The sequence below is a fragment of the Stegastes partitus genome, unplaced genomic scaffold, assembly GCF_000690725.1.
Source record: "Stegastes partitus isolate 25-593 unplaced genomic scaffold, Stegastes_partitus-1.0.2 Scaffold951, whole genome shotgun sequence".
In the NCBI taxonomy this organism is placed as follows: domain Eukaryota; kingdom Metazoa; phylum Chordata; class Actinopteri; family Pomacentridae; genus Stegastes; species Stegastes partitus.
The window spans coordinates 36802-57037 of record NW_007578682.1 but is presented as its reverse complement, the minus strand read 5'-3'; the positions used below and the strand labels follow the sequence as shown (position 1 = coordinate 57037).

Here is a 20236-nt window from a genome sequence, read left to right as displayed (position 1 = left end):
AGCAGGAAGACAGGAAATACCTCCGCCGCTGGAATAAACTCTCCCCAAATTGGACAGAATTTCCTGCTCATAATTTGCTCCCTTTTCCCCTCAGAAACGGACCCATCCATCAGTTCAATGATTTATGCGTTGGACTCGGCGCCGCGGCTGACGGAGCTCCTACAGCGACTCACCAGCTCCTATTTGTCTCCGAGAGTAAATAAACAAAACGTCCACTTCAAGATGGCATCTCATTAACTCGTAATTACGGCGAAAGTGTCCCGTAACAAGTACAAATTAACACGGTGTCACATATGAAGGACTACGGGGGGCTGGGAACGCAGGCGGGGTCGCCGCTAAATTGTATTAGCTTCCCTGAGAACAGCATATTGACTCTGCACATTGGATTAGCAGGTAAATGTAGTGGAACAGCATTAGAAAGGTTTCCTTAATAAATGAAGGAGGACAAGAGCCGCCTGACCTTGACTCTGTCTGTCTGGAAGTGGAGCTCATTTCATGCCCGGTATCGACTGTGTGCTGATTAAACCCATATGGAAGCACATATAAACAACAGAGCATGTCCTGTGTGCACGCCACATCAAATCCATCAAACGGGTTTGAATGTAGAACAATGCAAAGGACAGACTTTGCATGTATCTGGATGGTGCACGTCCAGGATGTCCGAAAATCGCCACGTTCCCCCTCACGTTGTTTCCTCTGTCTGTCGCCCACATGTCAGGGTCGGCCATTTGTCTGCCCCGGAGGTCAAAGGTGGCATCCGAACCGCCAAAGGTTAACCAAGCAGCAAATAATAAATTGGCCAGTTTCGACCGGCCACCACCGGAGTTCCACTTGTGGGTTGTAATTAATCGTTATCGCCGAGAAAAGGAAAAAAAAAAAGGGTGTGTGTGGTCTGTTGGAGGGATGCTACAGCTGTCGAGCAAAGAATTCCTGGAGGTAAGATTCCAGAGAACAAAAAAAAACAACTGCCCTCGTGTGTCCAGCGTTTGGGATTCGACCCAGATCTGCAGTCCAAAACAAAGAGGCCACGACTGTACGACTTCCAGGATCTGAGTCGTGAATTATTCGTGTGCGAAAGCCCAGAGATAAATGATCAGATCTTCCAACGCAATATCCCACACTTAAGTGGATTAAAGCCATGTGTGCTGCCACAGCTTCGTCCTCATATCGGGGCCCTTTTTTTTTTGATTTTTTTTTCTTCCCCTTGTTTGTTTACTACAGATGCAGTCATCTCGCTGCAGGCACACACACACAGCAATAGAGCTCCTCACCAAATAACCAACATCCGCTTTTTGGAGGGGAAAAGCAAAACAGAGCAATCTGCCAACGGTTAGGATCCTCTGTCAACCGCCATGTCATTATCATTCTCACACATGGACATGAGCGGGACGAGGAACTGAACTCCTCCGCCGAGAGGAAGATCAAACCCGTGTTTTTCTAGCTCGGATAATCATTTTTTCATTTCAATCGGTCAGCGAGGTTGTCGGCACGCCGTCGACCGACTTCTCTCGCGAAAATAAAAAAAAGCACCATCGCCTGGACTCGTTCAAATCATAACCCAGAGCTTGTTTTCCTTCTTTGTCCTCAAGATGTCTGAGGTTGTAAATAACTGGAGGAATACTTGCGCTCAGTCGCACACAGCGCGGCTATTGTCTGCGCTGTAAGAGTATCCGCCGCTCTGCTCCGCTGCAGGCCTGAATTAAATAAGGCTGCCTTGAAAGCCACATTCTTAATGAGCCATGCTTTTTGAATTATCTCTGCGAAACCAGAGGGATGGCACCGAAGCCGTGTTTGGAGAGGCCAGATTTTTATCTCGAGCCCCGAGTACGGATGAAGATTGATCTCGTATAGGCGGCTGTTTACGCTCGTGCGGCGTGTCGGAGAGGAAATATTTCACGTCAATTATTTGTGGCGGAGCAAAACCTGCGGCGTTGAAGATCAGCATGCGTTTATCATAAGAGCATTTAGAAACCCAGTCCGTCTTTTAGTTACCGTTTCCAGAATTTCCAAGTTGAAATTTGGAGTATTTTTGATGCAATGTTTGCTTAATTTCACAAATTAAAGGCAGGATTTTCATTTTTAGTCGAGTTTCCCGTCTGAAATGACAACTTTCCCCCAAGAACTGTTTAGAAACTAGATATTGTTCAGCTGATTTCATTTTCAAACTAGAATTGTGCAATATTGGCTTTAAATTTGCACTTGATGACTGCTTACATATCACCATGGCGACTGGTGCATCTCAAAATATTCATCCTTTTTCTCATAATTTAATTCATAAAGGTAAACTTTCCTGTGTTCTGTATTAATTGCATGGAAAGAAAAGTATTTCAAGCCATTTTTGCTTATTATGGCTTGTAGCTCATGAAAATCTGAAATCCTGAATCTCAAATTATTAGAAATTTTCTGATATTTTGGAGTTTGAGTGACTTACTATAAAAACTGTATAAATATTGAGTTCCTCTCAGTCTAGTTTAGTACACGCAACAATCACAAGATCTAAATGTTTAACTGATCTCAGGAAATATTCCAGTAATCTGAGATGCTGGATTTCAGATTTTCTTGAGCTTTAAGCCAAAATCATCAAAACGAAAACAAAAAAAAAGGGCTTGAATATGGATATTTAATCAGATCAGTCAAAAAAACTGGACTGAGAAGTACATGCTATTTGTATTGTTTGAATAGTAACTTACTTAAACGCCAATTATTGGAATATTTTAATCATTTGAGATACTGGATTTCTGATTTTCATGGGCTATGAGCAATAATCAGGAGAATTAAAACCAAAAAAAAGGCTTAAAATATTTCACTTCACGTTCGCAATCAGTCTAGAAGTTATCAAATTTTCTCTTTTACAAATCTAAATTAAGATTTTTAAGATGCAGAAGCACCACTGAGTCACCAACTACTCAGCATGGAGCCATTTGAAGCACAAAAATAATGATTAATCTGTTTTTGTGCTTGGCTTGTGCACTTGTTTCTATGTTGTCAGTTTGAGGAGTAAAAGCTTTCAGGCCGAGGAGGAACCGATGTGTTGGGAAGAAAACACTGTTACGTGTCCCGTCGCTGCTGCTTAACTTCCTCAAATCCAATAAAGCGGAGCTACTTACGTTATCCTGATCTTCGATTGCATCCAGCTTTCAAACGGAAACTCGACACCGAGGATGTGCAAGTCACAGGTTTTCCTTTTAATCCGTAAATCTAATGGAGTTCATTAGGAGACACAACGAGGGTGTTGTCTGGTTTGTTTTAGAGCAGGACAGCGTTTCATCCGGTTCTTTAACATTTTGCCGAGGTAAGTTAGCTTTGGTACGATTGGACGAGTTTAAGTTCATTTTTCAGTGGACGGTTTCGCTTTTTCGCGTAAGAAGCTGCAGTAAAACAAAAACGCGCACATGTACGGACGATCTCCCCCGAAACGACGGACTTCAAAGCGGCGCATTCATTCGACTTCGAGCATTCGAGAATCGTTGTTTCGCAGACGACATGTCACTGTTTCTGGACGTAGATTAAAGCTACGGCGCAGCTGTAAACCATTGTTTCGTTTTTAACAAGGAGAAGACTCGCTGCTTTCTTCTTTTTATTCACTTTTCATGATTGAATCACATCTGTCACGGAGTTTGTTGACAAGCGAATTGGAAACCGTTTGATTGAATTTCCATCAAACATCTCAATCCCTTGATGTTCCCCATAACAAAAAACAAAAAAACCCAGCGAACAATGGCGCTCCTCAGTTTACCAGCATGTTGTTGCTCAGTGTGCTGCATGATAATGATCTCAACAAATGTCTGTCAGGATGAACTGGAAGAAAACAAGAGGAAATGCCTACTTAGCTATGACACTGGAGTCTACACAGCATGGTCATTGTAGCAGAGGGACGTAAACTCGGGCTAGGATGTTTAAAATAGGTCCAAAACTCCTGCACATTGCAGATGCAGCTCGTCCATTTGTCAGAGCAGCCAGAAGTAGGATGCTTACCTTCTTCCTCCTTTAACTGTTGTTGTTCACCCAGTGTTTGAGTGTCATGCGTGTGTTGTGCCATGTTCTGCTGTTTGTCCCTTTAGGGATTGCCTGGTCTCCCTACGCTGGCTGCTTTGCACAGCAATCAGATCCTGACTGTCAAGGTTTGTTGGTGGTGCTGCCCGGCCGCTGGGCCCGACCCCTGCGCGAGCACGCACACGCTGGACGTAAATGAATCACCGCCGGGGCCGCTCCTCGCCGACGATAGAGTCGCGCGCAGGACAAAACCTCCGTCTAATTAATCAAAGCCAGTCAGTCGTTATCCTCTTCTCGGGAGATTTGTTCCCACATGCCAGGTCTCCCGCTGCAAGCAGAGGTGGCCTTTTTTACAAGCGAGTAATACGTAGCTGACTGGAACAAGACGGAGGAATGGTCTGGCCCGTGTCCATTGATGCAAAAATGAACGGAGGCAGGGGGGGGAGACCGACGAACCAAAGTGGCAAAATGTTTTTCTAAAGCTCGTGCTTATGGTTCGCCACAAATCCACCAATTTGGCCTTCAAGGATTGTTTCAGCCGCTTAATACCAATGGACACCGGCGGAATAACACGGGCATTGAAAGGTCGGTTTCGGTGTGTGCGGCTCTCAGGGTCGGACTTAGCGGCGGGCACGATGATGATGATGACAGCACTTTCACAGAGGACGAGGAATTCCCATTTTTCCACGGGGGATTGCGGCTCAAGAGGCGGTAATTATGGGCTGAGAAAAACTTCCGCCAAAAAAAGTGCTGGGGAAAAGTGTGGGTTTCTCATCTGTGAAGGTGCTGCGGTTCATGAACACAGGTCTTTTCTAACAAAAGTCTTTCTGCATTTGCTTCTTTCCTCCTCTTTTCTTCTTCCTCTTCTGGGACTTCATCCTCCTTCAACCTTCTCTCACCTCCGACCTCTTGACCTCACACACCTGCTCAGATGGTCTTCCCTAAGATCAATCACGGCTTTCTTTCCGCTGACCAGCAGCTCATAAAGCGACGGCTCATTAAGGTAGTGGGTTGTGTCCTCTTTTCTCTCTCGTTCTTGTCCGTCTGTCTGTCCGTCCACGGAGTCTCAGCCAATCACTTCCCTCTGGCCGGTTTGCATGCAAGCCTTCAGTCACAAGCACTCTTACACTCTGTTATCGTTAATATGGAAGTTTTATTAAGGTAACATGAATTACTGTCCTGGCACTCCTCAAAGAACTTTCCCTACTATTTAGATTGCTGAATATTTTCTTAGAATTTCTTACAATCCAGTGTAACAGCGGACCACACATTTTCAGTATTCTCCTCCCAGCGATCATCGTAGCTTTTTGACGCACAGTCTTTGTTCAGCTCATTTCGGATTGCATGCATTGCGAGGGATTAATACCTATAAATCATCACATTACTCTTCCTTGTTGTACGCTAGCTCCAAAAAATGCAAACCTCTCTTCCATGTTATGAATGGAGGCGGCCCACAGCCACCCACGAGATTCATTCCACCGCTCCTCTCTTCATTATCATTTAACTGTAGAGCCTCTAGTCTGGCTGGATCCAACAATATCACGCCGTAATGATGCCGATTTTGTTGCCACACAGGGAGATCAGGGGCAGGCGGGACCACCCGGGCCACCGGGGCCGCCGGGGCCTCCTGGACCCAGAGGGCCTCCAGGGGACACCGGCAAGGACGGACCCAGAGGTGTGCCTGGTCTACCGGTGAGGACTGATTTCTACATCTGCAGGAAGTTTGATGAATCTTTCGTTGCTGCGAGGGTTTATTCCAATGAAAACCTTCCTAATGAACGCTGCAGCTAATTTCCCAACAACCCGGCACGCTCCCAGGGGAATGTTTTACTGTATAGATTTACTTGGTTGTTTTTCATCATAACATTTTCCACGTCTCCAAGCCCGTCACCGGCTAATTTATGTGAACTCTGCCCGCGAGAGAAAGAAGAAAAGGGCCTGTCAGTTACGTTCAGCAGTAAAACCGTCTGACGGGTCCAGCTGATCTTTATTGTCTTGGCGGAGATCACGACTGGGGGAGTGCAAAAAATGTTAAAAATAAATAAAAGTTATGTGTTGTTTATCTGGTTCTTTCCAAGTTTTTGTTCCAGTTGCAAAAGTCGTCTTTTTTTTTTTTTTTCCCTCCTCCAAGAAGTGCAGCTTTATTTCCTCCTCCCGCATGAATCACACAAAAGGCGACAGAAAGTGTCCCGTAAATGTCACAAAGAGGCAGAAATGGAATAATAATCTTGAGTGTGGACACGGCGGGAGTCCAAAAGCAGAGGCTAGAACAAGGTTGCAGATGGCGGAGGCTACAGGTGGCGCAGCACCATAAATGCCCCCCCAGCCAGCTCGGTATACGAACATAACAGTCCTGCTCTTAGCAACCTGGCTGCACCATGCAGTGGCTGCTGAAATTCAAAATATAAAATGGAAAATACAGCGTTTTTAATCTGAAAATTTGGCTAATATTATTCTCAACTTCTCAGGGAGCCCACTGCTTTCCCATTAACTGGCTGTTTTTATGCTTCTCGCAGGGCGATCCAGGGCAGCCGGGAGAGACCGGACCCATGGTGAGCATAAACGTTACCTTTCGAAAGCACATTTTCATCTTGATCTGTGGTTGAACTTGGATGCTAAGTTGGCAACGTACACTGAAAAACTGCAGTTCTTAAAAAAGAACCCAACCTTCACCCTACTGCTGGGTCAGTACGGGACAGAACACATTAAACGCAGAATGCTGGTTTGCTCATTTGACCCAACACAGTGAGTCATCGCCTACTTTTATGTTTAATGCTTCGACTACCACTAACACTGGAAATGTGTGATTTTGGGTGATATTACAGGAATAAAACGGACTTTCATTGACCGAAATCTACTTTGAAATCAATCGAACCAGCTGATGGTAACAAGAGGCGAAAAAAAAAAATCTAAAAATAAATATATCTTTGAAGTATAAATAGCCCGACTAAAAGCAAAACAAATGGACTCATTGGGGGGAAAAAAACCTTCCTATTAAGGTTGGATTTATTTTTAAACCAGCACTCAACCACAAAATTCAAAAAGGTTGCAGATATAAGTCAGCTAACATTACACTGGTTGTTGAAGTTGGCTAGTTAGCATTTAGCGCCACCAGTTCTTACACCACGATGCACTTAAGATTACGCCTTTAACGCAACTTAATAAACATATAGCTAAAGTATTCTTATTAACACATCATAACATCCTCCACATCGTGAGTTATATGTGAACCTCAGACCTCAAGAGAAGGATCTAGAAGGTTCCACAATGAATGAGCGGGAAAATGAACGAACCAACAGCTGCAAACAAAGCCCTAAAAACTGCTTTTACCCGACACGAGAAACCCAACCGCACTTTGCGTGACTCAGTTATTAAAATGCAGACGATTAAGAGCCACAACCAGCGAGTTCAACAGCTGGAAATATAAACTTATTCTTGTCCACAATCAAATGTGGAAAAAATACCACTTGCATGTGTTGGGTTTTTGCCAATATCCAACATTCCAATAGCCGATCCAATTGTTTGCATATATTCTGTAGTTTAACTCTATTATTAATCTTATAACCTGCTGAAAATACCGTGTTTTTCCAATGTAAACATTCACCAGCTAAAATTAGAAAACCACTTAAATGTAAGTGAAAACGTGCTGTATTTACTTTGATGTAACATTTTTAAACCAACTTTCAACCTCATAGGTGTTATCTGCCCGTCGGTTCATGTTGATTTTAAAGCCTTTATCAGCCAATACCGATGGCGAGCCAATATCATCGGTTCAAAAGTAACACAACCGACCATCCAACACCTCCAGAGCTCCGTTCTTCCTGGAATTACCAAAACACACTGATTCCAGTGAGGCCGACTGCCAAGTAGAATTAATATTTATGGTGTCATTACTTATATCCATAAATACCTTGTGTTTCTGCTATAAACTGGTGCTATGCATAACATACTTAATAACAGCGTGCGTTTCATTAATATTCACTATAATACCTATAAACCATAGTGAAAATTAACGACACATTTTATGATAACCTGCAAAAAAAAAACGTGTTGTTTTCTCTCGCAAAACCCTCCGCGCAGCCCAGGACAAGCTGTTCCAGTTAACAGCAACTGGATACCGCCGGTGATGTTCGGCAAATAAAGCACTTGATTAAAGTTTCCTCGTAAAAACGCTGCACCGAATAGGTCAGTCCGGATTCCAGAGCGGGTGAGGAAAAGGAAAACGTGACACGAAAGCGCTCGGTGATGTCAGATTTCACAAGTGCAGGGGAGTGAAGCTGAGTGAGGCCGACAGACGGAGGTACTATCAAACGCTTTCATCTCCCGGCTCCATCTCCTCTGACCTTTTCGCGGCGTGGAAAAATTTGGTGGATCTGGGAAGAAACGGACGGAGGAAATGGTTTGGGCGAAGTCGAAGCAGGGAGAAAGACACCGAAGAGTCTAGAAGCTGAAGCTAATCATTTTTAGATCACTGCCATCAGTGAATTTGACTCCCTCCTTCTGCTTTTTTTGGATTTAATTAGGCTTTGTAGGCTGTTTTGTTTCGAAATTCACCGAATGTAAAATCTTCAATGGATGGTTCCAGGTGTTCTCCTTTAGCGCTTACAGACGGCAGCTGGAGTACTTCTCCAAAAGATGAATGGTGAATCCCATTCACAATGAGCTCAGAGCCTTCGCGCGGGGCTTTGAATACAAAACGCTCGCCGTAATTCTTGACTGTTTCACCAGTATATACACAGCGTGACATTAATGTACTTTTAACAAGGAGTAATGTCATCATCTGGAAATCAACCCCCCTCCTGTAAGGCAGCGTGAGATGAGCACGTAGTTGTAAAAAGATGGCTGCAGTTGTCATTTCGCAGCCTCTGATTTAAGCCCACCGCGAGATTGTTTGCAGAAAATAAGCAAAGATCGGATAATGGATTGGAAAGACGGGTTTGTGTGGCCGATAATTTGGGCTGGAGAGGGAATAAAAAAGAAACCCTCCATCCAGAAACACACCACCAGTCTGCATCCTCCATCCAAATCAATACGAATTAGATGTGCATAAGCAACGAGACGAACAGCTTGTGCTGCAAGCTGCAAGGATAATCTGCGATCGGCGCTTTAGGATGTGCAAAAGTTTCAGGTAGGGATTCTGAGGTCACCAACTTTTGCTTCTTTCACAGTGCTCTAGGAGCTATAGTGCCCACTTGACACAGCTCAGCGTGTTGTTTTTTTTTTTACGTAGATGCTATTGTTAAAGAGGCAAAAGTAGATTCCAGAGTTTTCCAGCAGCCTTCCAGGACATATGGTGCTGGTTAGAAGGATTAAGCTCTTGTGGAGCAACAAGGAGGAGGAGGAGGAAGAGGGGAAGGGGGGGAGGAGGTGGAAAGAAGAAGAAGAAAAGGAAATATTTTCAGGACTCAGTTCAAAATCATCAGTGCCATAAAGTCTCTCTGGGGTAAATTAAGGGGGTCTTTGTCTGTAAAGGTGGCTTGTACACAGTTTTCATTTTGATTTTACCCCAGAAAAGATTAAATACGTTCCATCCATAACTAGAAAAAAAAACCTGCATCTGCTTTTTGGTGTTATTTTCAATTATGCTGTGGATGTTCGTTGATCCACTTTTACATCCTCTTTATTCCAAAGCCACACAAAATGTACCAGTGAGTCACCTTGGACATTTAGAAAAAAAAAAAAGCACAACAGGCATGCATGTAGGGACGTAATTTTCTTAATATGCCTCCATAATGAGGACATACCTATAATATTTTGGTGTCCTTGACTCAGCTTTCCTTTAATGTGGAGCCAAACATGAGGAGCAAAGATGTGAGCGAATGGCTTCGGACATGCTCTGTGGAATCAAGCAATGTTGTGGCAAATGTCGAATAAACCATTTTTGTGGGACCAATCTGTTTGTTCTTAAAGGAAAATTCTTTTTTTTCTCTCTCTCCCTCTCTCTCTTTACAGCCTTGGGTCTCATTATTATATGGTTTTCGAGGGTACAGTTACAGACAGGGCCACGGCCAGGATCGTAGAACTGCTGAGGTCACGAGGTCATGTTTACATGCTCAGGGACTGCACATGGACCGTAGCCAGTAGCTACATCTAGCACAAAGCTTTTCTTTTTGTCCAGCTGCATAAAATGTAAATGAAAGTCCAGATTTATCTCAAAAGACTTCTTTGAATACATTGAATTCTGTACATCTTTCTGGAAATTTGACCTTTGTATATTTTGGTTTGCTTATATATTGTAAGGCGCCCCCACGAGGAACGTGATTCTGGTGGAGAATAAAACTACATTTTTGTATATGACGTTTCCTACCTGATTAGCATACATGATAGATGTCCTGATCCAATCTCAAAGATCTGGATCGGAGTTGATCAAGTCGCTTTTTAACTAATTGAATCAGCACAAGTCAAGATTAACTTTTGTTAACGTCGTAAAACCAGATGTTGGGTGCAAATTTTTAACAGTTTTCTTTGTAACTGTAGCGCTGTCCATCAATAATAGAGTAATTAATAGCACAAATTCAGCACTGTCGACACTTGTGCTGTGCTAACATCATGCTTTCACGAACATCCACTGGGATATAAGCAGTCCTGGTCAATCCCAGCTTGTCTTGAACATATGAGTTCTAGCTACAGGTCATTAAGTATCACCGAAGACGTTGTCATGGTGCTCCTTTACTAGCTAAACCCCAACTACGCTCTTTACTCGCCAACTTGAACCCGCTCATAGCCAGAGTGACCGCCTCCTCCGCTTACTACAAACGGCGCAAGGCTCCACCTGGTGGCGCAACCAAGTACTGCAGCTAATCTACAGCACTTGAAGTGTGTGTAAACGGTAAAAAACAACAACTTGATCATCGTCTAAATTTATCAAAGCCAATTAAAAGTGCAAAAGTGGTGTCCTCTGAATGTGATTTAACATTTCAGTTTCCTCCGAGTGTACATAGAACTGCTCTGTGAGTCCCTAGTGTTCTCTAAAGGCCATGACTGTACAGTAGATTAGCATAATATTGTCCTCACCACAGCATCATCATAGATAAAAATGCTCCTCTGGAAGGTGGAGTGTAATGAGACCCAAAGGAATAGAAGCTCCCAATTCCCCGTAAACAGTCTAATCTTAACCCATTTCCTAAGAAGTAGTTATTTAAAGGCAAGAATAAAGGTGGAAACTAACCTCATAATTTATTATAACTGTCTTTTGCCTCATGGAGCTGTTTCTTTTTGGCCGCCTCGGTGACTTGTGCCAGATTCTTGCCAGCTGCTTTTTGTTTATAGTTTTAGAAGCAGCAAAGCTCGTGTAATTGAAAAGTCTTATAAAATTAAAAGCCATGTACACAGTTTAAATAAAGCACACATGTCCACGGTGGTGACGGTGAGCACGGTGTTATGCTAACCTACACCTACATCGCCCCAACTTAAGACAATAAAACTTCAGGTTGTCAAAACAATAACGTTCCCTTAAACTTGAAAGCACCGTAATTTAGTGTCAACAGTATAAATTTCCAAAACTTATCTTGTAAGAGAAACAAAAGCTTTGTACGGAAGCTCCTAACCTGCACCCTAAAGCTGCAGCGTGGGGCTTTTCTGTGCTTTGATCAGCCAGAAAATATTATTCCTGCCCACTCTGGAAGTCCTTCAGCTGCTGAGGGTTCAAGCGCCGAGTGTGGGAACTGACCTGGCACTCGCCTCATTGTTTGTCATTTCCAAGTCATAAATAAAAGCACCAAACGTTCAGGGCCTTTGTATTGGTGCTCGGATGCTGGACTTGAATAGTCATCCTGTTGATACTGCACATTTGTGGATTTTCCCCCCCATTATGAATGTTAAATGAGCCACTCGAGGTGCAATACGCTGAGCATGTGCTGTCATGATGAATGCCTTCAGTTGAAAGAATTATGCTTTTTCATGCAGATGTTTGGATTATTCTCAGTTTTAATCTTCTTGCAATGTTGGGGCCCAAAGTTGAGAAGAAAAGAGCCAGGACTTCCTCAAGGGTGCTTGACTTTCTGAGAAATCTCCTTTTCAGCCAGTAGCTCCTGAGTGCTCTCAGATGTAGCCAAGCTAATTAGCGCTGAGGCGAGTGGCACATGCTCTCACATACCTAGTGGGTCATAAAGATGTTTACCAAACCCTACTGAGGATAGCTAACAAAGGCTTTTAAAGGCAAGCGGGAGGAAAACCTTTTTCTTGGTTGGCCGGGATAATGAAAGTTGTTCATTGAGGTTTTTTGTTATAAGCGCGGGTGGAATGCACTATAAATGAGCTGCAACTGTGTGGGCCATTTCTGCAAATGTGAGAACTTGCTGCAACAGGGATTTTAACGGGGCTAATTTCTGAAATATGGAAATCGAGAATGGGAAAGTTTAGAGTTACTTGGTGATGTTTCACCAACAAAAATGAAACAAAGGTTTATGAAATGATCCAACAAATGGCTTATTCCCAGGAAACTGATCGTTAAGTCATAAGTTGGCCGTCACCAAACGGGCTCTTCTTCCTCTCAGAGATTTGCATCGACAGACTTTTTAACCTGAATTGGCTACTTTTTAATTCAGGCACACAAAACCTTTATCTTTAGTTTTTCCAGTTTTACTGCATCAACACGAATAAAGCTAGAAGAGTTGCTCATGTCGAGGGCTCGCGGGGTGTAAGGTCCACCTGGCCTCCACTCAAGTGCAAGTGAAGAGCCAAATGGCAGCATTTACTGTAGGTCCTGGGCCCGAAGTGAGGAAAAAAGCTGGCCAACATGAAGTGTCATGACAGCCAAGCGTAAAGGTGTTGATGAACTGCTGTGGCACTGCAATAGCTCAGAGTCTTGTTTTAGCAACATGGAGGGAACCAACTTCCAGCCTGGTTTCTCGTTTTCTTCCTGCTAGCGGAGCAGGTTGAGGATCCAGCATGTCGTCCAGTTTTACTGAACGGCAAGTTGAAAGTGAAAACTGTCCTCCCAGACTCATACATCACTGATTTAAATCTCAGTCAGAGATGTGGCGCCTTTTTCGCCCTGGCTAACTTATTAGACTCGTACGGCTTTCCAAATATCGGCCCATTTAGGTAATGAACCTCCCTATGTGTTGGACTGCAGACTCAGAGAGCAGCGCTGCCAAACAAGACAAGTTTTTACAGTCGCTAAAACGAGTAAAGACAGAGATCAACATAAAAGATAAAAAAAAAAACATAAAAGCTTTTGTTATTCATGGTCTCATTAGAGATTCATGTTTATGGCGCAGTTCAGTGGAGAGAAGGCACAGAGTGAGTGGATTTTCGTTCCTCGCTGGAGAATAAAACAAGGGATTGATTGTGATTCGGTTCTGCCTGAAGGGTGTGTGCTCACTGCATGAAATCCTACCACGGGCTCTGCCAGTCTCTCTGCTGTGACCGTGTTGGCTGCGGGAATCATATTATTTCATCTGACATGGACTCTTTTTGTTCTTGTTTCTCCTCCACTCAATCTCTCCATGTCTCTTTTCTCATTTATAGGGACCTGAGGGGCCACAAGGGCTAAAGGTGAGTTACAGAAAACCATTCTTTGCTGCGTTGACATTTCTTAAATTGAATAAAGTGAAGATTCTCTGAGTTAGTTATCATCTGAACAACATACAAATATGTTTTTAATTACCTAAACCGACCGCTGATGTCTTTAACGTTGCAATGATGTTGTAAAAAAAAGGGTGTTAAATATGTTGACCTTAGAAATTAGAGCTAGAGAGCCGCAGTCAGGCCGAGTAAACATGAGGAAGGAAAGAAAAAAAAGAGCGACGGAGCAGGAGGGAGACGGAGAACAGAGAACCTGGAGCTGAGCGCTGCGATGCAGGCTGCTGGGTCCCTGGCGGCGCTGATGTGGGGAACAGATGTAAGCCATATCCAGCCATCAGGTAGCTGCCAGTGTTTGTTCAGTGTAACCCAATCAGACACTTCCTGTCTGCGCTGTCATCTGTCGGCAAGGCCTCCCGTCGGCGTGGGAGGAGGGGGTCAATGATGACACACCGCCGTGTTAATGACTCATAAGCCAGGCCCCGAGGCTACTCAATTAGATCTGCAGAGGGGCCGCGACAGGAGTTGTTCAAGTTTCATCACCTTGGTGACTGATTTGGTATCATTTTCAGTTATTGTCGGTGCGTTACGTAAGACCCCGACAACAAACAGATAAACAGAAGGAGACTTTTTTTTTTTTTTACCGCAACTGCTGTCCCACCCATCCGTAATACGTCTATAAATGCAGCCATGGTAACAGTGCGTCACTTTTATTATGAAAGCATACAAATAGCCAACATAAGCAAACCACTAAGAAGAGAGTGGGAGTCCATTAGGACGGTTAAGGATGTCAGTCTGGTGGAGAATGACAGTACATTTTGGTTTACGTAGCTGTCCGTCTGAACTCAGAAACCATTTTCTCATTTCACTAGTAACTGCAGCCGTTATCTTTAATAATAGTGTAGTAATAATAAAGTCATTGATTCTCTGACATACGGATATACGAGGTGTGTCAGAAAGGTTCCAGGACTGGTGTCACAAAAGAAATGTTTCAAACTACAAACTACGAGTTTTCCCCTTCGGATGATCAACCAGCACATCTACAAAGAGATCCGTTTGGTTCGCGAGGGTTGTGACAGGACGAGTTGTGGCTGCTTCAGCATGACAACACTCAAAAGGCCCTGAGCATCCGACAGTTCCTGGCTGAGAAGAACAACCTCCCTGCTCTCCCCACCTGGCTCCGTGGGATCATTTCCTCTTCCCCAAGCTCAAGGTGGTCATCAAGTGGACCCGCTTAGAAGACGTTAAGATGGCTGCGACGACGTAGGATCCTGGATGAATCCTTCCAGGAGTGCGTGGCGGCGTAAAGAGAAGGCTGGGAAAGAGAGTCCAAGGGGATTACTGCGAAGGGAAAAGGTTGTAGTTTGGGGATGGAATTTAAATTTTGTGACACCAGTCCTGAAACCTTCCTGACGCACCTCGTAAGTCGTCCTAGTCGATCGTGGCTTGTCTTAAATGCATGAGCTCCAGCTGAAGGTCATCAAGCATCACAGAAGTCTTTGTCATGGTGGGCTTCCTACTAGCTAAACTCTCACAACGCTCTTTGTTGCCAACATGGATTCGCCCATATATATGCAAGACTCCACCTGGTGGCGCAACCAGGTACTGCAGCTAATTTATGACACTTACAGCAAGCATGTCTTATCTAGAAAACACACCGCTGTGTTCATGACTCATAATCCAGGCATCAAGTTATTCAAGTTTCATCACCTTGGTGACTGATTTTATTGTCATTTTCAGTAATTGTGCATTACATAAGACAGCAAACGGATGCACAAAAAGAGACGTTTTCACTGCGACTCCTGTTCCACCCATGTCTAATGCGTCTTTAAATGCGGCCATGGTAACAGTGCGTCACTTTTATTATGAAAGCATGAAAACAGCCAACATAAGCAAAGCACTAAGAAGAGAGTGGGAGTCCATTAAGATGTGCTCGGTGTCCTCAGAGTGTAAATTGTCTTTCAGTGAGTTAAAGCACAAAGCAAAACACAAGAGCCACACATTGAAACCGGCTGCCTGGTATGGAGTAGATCCCCTTTGTGATATCAAAAATGGACACAGGACCTCTGGAGGTGTCTTGTGGTGTCTGGTGTCAAGATGTTTGGAATTAGTTGTGCATAGACGTGTGATCGGATTAGGATGTGGGGAGTTTGGAGGCCGAGTCGAGGCTCTTGGTCGTGTTCCTCGAGCAGCTCCCGAGCAGTATTTTGCTGTTGTCCTGTCTGGAAAGTTAATTCAATTCAATTCAATTCAATTTTATTTGTATAGCGCATATTTACAACAACAAGTCATCTCATAGCGCTTCACAAAGGCAGAAACAGAAACACCCAACAATCCAAAACATCTGGATTCCCTATAAGCTTCAGCAGTCCGTTAATGCCACCAAGGGTCTGCAGTAATGTGTACATGGGTGTCAAGGCATAAAGTCAGCTTCTTTTTTTAAAGAAAACAACACGGCTTGGTTCAACATTACACGTCTCTCAGCATCTGATGGTTTGTGAATGCTGTGACAAACGTAACATCTCATCTGGTCAGGATTTAAATGCAGTAAATATAATAAAACAGTGTCCACGCAGCGTTTCGGTTTCTCTTCCATCAGCCTGAAGCTCAGCAGAACTGCCTTCAGCTCCCACCCTCGCCGTCGGCCCGCATTATCCATATATTGTCCATAACGTGGCAGATATTGAATTGTGACATGAAGTATTTAGTCTGGCCTGGTGTCGTAACATCAGCACAGACTGTGTGAAGCAGTGGAGATGTTAACAATAGACAGATGAGCTCAGGAACACTTCTGTTTAATGTCAAGTCTGTTTGGTTCTGGCCTTGGGAACTTCTGACTCTGCTGTTGCTTTGATTCTGACTGTTCTTGTCTGTTTCGAGTACATTGGAGTATATATTGCTTCAAAGTTTTTGGTTTGTTTCAATAATCGTGTCCATTATTTTTTATTTCCCAGGGCTCACTTGGCCCTCCTGGCATCCCAGGTGTTGACGGACTGAAGGTAAGATAATACAATTAAATGATCGTGGTACAATTTCCAGCTATACGGAAGTCAAAAATGCAGAATTATCTTGAATAATACATCGTTTATTTACATTTAGCGTCTTTCTTTTACAGTTAAACAGCAGGATTTGTTGCAGGCAATGTTGCGCCGCTTCATTTTTTTTTATTAAAATACAGTTTTCAAAACTCAAGCAGCTGTTTATTTTTTCCAAATGGATATTTTAAACTACATAATGCTCCGTGTTTTCCCCCCTCGAACACTTTATCCCATCCAAATTTTGCCAGAACACGTGTGACTCTTCAGAAAAAGTTCAGAAAGCTCATTTCCATCTCACCACTGATAGCACGTTTTTATCTCGCAACAGGCTCCAACACAATATTACTTTTCATTAATCTCTGCCTGGCCGCGTGTTGCACTTCTTCACATTAGAAAAGTTCTGACGATTTCAAACCGCTATTCTATTCTGGAGAATACCCCCGGGCTGCATCGTCGAGTCTCGACCGCAAAAAACTTACCGCCGCCTGCGATTCCGTTCACACACTCGTTTCTGCTTTTCATTCTCAAACTGAATAAAGGAGCCGCGGCGCAGGTGTTTCACAATGGGGGGAAGGAGCGAAAAAAAAATGGAGACACGTATTTATTCCAGAACAAAAACGATGGCATAGGAGTGAACGGAGGGGGAGATGATTTGCGGCATCTTTCTAATCTCGAGCACGCATTCGTCGAGATATGAGAGGGGAGGCACGCATGGCTGTAATGGGAACCAGAGTGAAGAAGTTTCATTTTTGAGTGAAGGCCATGCAAACTTTGGATATAGCAAAAGCTGAAGGCTTAATTCCATACTTGTGAAAGGAGCGGCGTTTGCCAGCACCCATGAAATAGAACTCCAATGCTGTGCAATGCAGTTATAAAACAGAATCTGTTATGGTATGTAAGTCTCACTCATGCAGAAAGTTGAACTCTAAAGCGGTTAAAGCTGCTTGGCCCGGCCGAGGCAGGTTGACTGGCAGACATCGTATTGATCTGACATCGATATCCAACCGACGAAGGCGGCGATCGCTGACGCTGGACCCGATCAGCCAGAGTTGAGGAGTTTTTTAATCAGACTCCATCATCATTATGCAGCATCGTCGTCAATGACTCCCACATGTGGGCTGATAAACGATACGAGCGTTTATGAAGAGTTTCACCACTCGTGTGCAGCTCCAGGGATCCTCCCTGCGTGGATCATGTGTGCGGAGATTCCCACAAGACTTCATGCAAGCGAAGAATTGTGGGAAAACAATGCGAGGACGCAGAGAAAAACAAGAAATGTGCAGAGTGGTCAGCAGTGAGCTGCCCGCTGACATGTGTTTTAATTACAATAATCATAGCTTTACTTTCCATCCATTAATAAGCTTCATCTGGTTATAGTTGAGGAGGAGCTACTGCTCCTCTATAAGGCTAATGATGTGGTAGGGTTCGCAAAGGTCGCGAGGTTAATTGTTTCTGGCAACTGATGGACCGAGGTCGGCTTCGGAGAATTCAGACTAACAGCAAACTGGCATTCATCACATTGGACTTGGCTTTCTTCCTTTTCTTTTTTTTCTTTCTCCTCATGTACAGAACCAAACCAGAAATAATTAAGCTTTTAATCAGCTTGTTTATCCGTTCTGCTTTCAGATTCAGTTTTGCGGTTTTAATAATTCTACGCTTCTGAACTTTTTTTGGAATTTAAATGATATTTTTCCAGTTGTAGTCGCGCATTAACAAGTGCAGTCTGTTCTTTGTAACGCAGGAAAAATCCCTCCTGTCTGCTGCTCGGTTATCAACAACGAAAAAATGTTGAAACATCTGCCAGAAAAAAATATATTAAACATTGAAATGCCATCATGTTTGAAAACTGGAAAAATACAGTGAAAATAATGTGAAATATCTGTTAAATTATTATGTTTTTAAGCTGATTTTAATACAGGAAGACAGTTTTATTGTCACATTTTTGTAAAAATACTGATAATGTGGACTTTACTCATTATTTATCTGACAGCCAATGTATCAGGTAATATTTTTAGGTGTGATTTTAATAGATATTATCTGTAATTTAACCAAACAGGGAAAATCTGTAAAATGATAGTGAATTATTTATCAGTTTCTAATCCTTAATATAGGATTTTTTTGCACATATATGTGCAAGTAGCTTTAAAAAACAAACAAAAAAGATATTTTTGCAGATTTAAATAAAGTCAAAACTGTAATTTTATGGTCTGAAAAGTGAATTACAGATTTTTAAAGTGCACATTATGTCCAATTTTGGTCTTTTTTTTCTTTTTTTAATGGCTTTTTTCTGTCATTTAACAAAATGGGTAAAATCTGTAAAAGAAAATTCAATTGTTTTAAAAAATTCCAGGTAAAAGCTGCTTTAAAGCGGTTCAGATTTTTTTTTTTTTTACAGTGTATCCTGCAAATGCATAACACCTGTGCACCATCCACACGAGCCTAACCTCTGGTCGGGTTAAAGGTTATCTGCATAATGTGTTTTTTGTATCTCCTGACCTGAAATTTTAGTTCAAACTGCCGGAGCAGCACATTGAATTCAGCCACTGTGTGTTGTCTTTAGGGGGATGTTGGCATCCCAGGACTGGACGGTGTCCCGGGAGTGAAGGTCTGGCGCACACGTCTTCCGTGTGCTCTTACTTTTGTAAATTCATGACCATCACCTTTTCATTTTTGTACCAAGAAAACCTGCCCCTTTTTAATCTCTTTCCAAACCTTTTACAGCCATCTTATTTTTTGACCATCAACCTTTTTTTTCCCCTCATTTGTTTACATGTATTTTTCATCAATGTGTGCAAATTAAATGTAACGTCACACTGAAATGATAATTCAATGACAGTTCTTGTAAAAACACCTCAGAACGCTGACTCTCTGGGGTCTGTCTGGGGAGCAAAAGCAGCCATAACACAAGAGAATTCCTATAATCTAACATGAATTTAACCCCAGATACTATCTGACCCTGAGCCCAGCCCAGCTCTCCCCCCTCAGCTTTTCTGCGTTTAATACTCTGCTTTCTTTCCCAACAGGGCGAAATGGGAGAACGAGGTGAAAAGGTAAAGCCCTAATTCACATCTCCAAACATTATTCTTAGTCTGATATCCCGCCATGTGTTGGAACAGGCGGCAGCGCTGCCTTTACAACTTTTTTTTTTTTTTCCTCAAAGGTGACTCCCATCAGTGAGTCAGTGATTCATTAAAAACTGCGCCGAGCTTCTCCCAAAAAAACAATAACCTCACGGAGGCACGGCAGCTTTATTCTGCCGGCGTTGGGCAGCAGCGGGTGGGAGGTGTGAACGCCGGCCGAAGCGTCCTGGGGAGGGAAGCGATGACTCAGCGCGCTTCATCGACCACAAAACTGGCCTTGGGGCGGTTGTTCTCAGCGCTGAGTCAAATCAGAGGCTTATTCTTTATCACCGCCATACCTGGTTTCGCTGCAATAATGTGGCTGCGTGGAAACAATCTCCTAGCAACCGCCGCTCACCAGCATCACGGGTATCCTGTGGAGAATTAGCTGGATGGAAACAAGCGTACGGTTTTAGAAACCGCAGCTGGGAGGAGAAAGTTCGAAGCACAACTCGGCGGTCTGAGGAGGTAGATTGGTTTCCAGGGTTGGGGGTTAAGATGGTTTAAAACAAAGCTCCTTGTTTTAACAGAGATGCTCCTTCGATGGGTGGTTTTGTTGGG

The 20236-nt window shown here is 43.4% G+C and overlaps 1 protein-coding gene across 1 annotated transcript in view; it reads left to right on the top strand.

Moving 5' to 3' along the window:
- The window catches only part of col25a1 (collagen type XXV alpha 1 chain), a 184245-nt gene that overhangs the window by 128708 nt on the left and 35301 nt on the right, over window positions 1–20236 (top strand). Inside the window, exons 7-13 of the mRNA XM_008294251.1 lie at window positions 4925–4996; window positions 5569–5685; window positions 6510–6545; window positions 13465–13491; window positions 16473–16517; window positions 19117–19161; window positions 19580–19606. Coding sequence (XP_008292473.1) covers window positions 4925–4996; window positions 5569–5685; window positions 6510–6545; window positions 13465–13491; window positions 16473–16517; window positions 19117–19161; window positions 19580–19606 — 369 coding nt within the window. The remainder of the gene's footprint in view (window positions 1–4924; window positions 4997–5568; window positions 5686–6509; window positions 6546–13464; window positions 13492–16472; window positions 16518–19116; window positions 19162–19579; window positions 19607–20236) is intronic.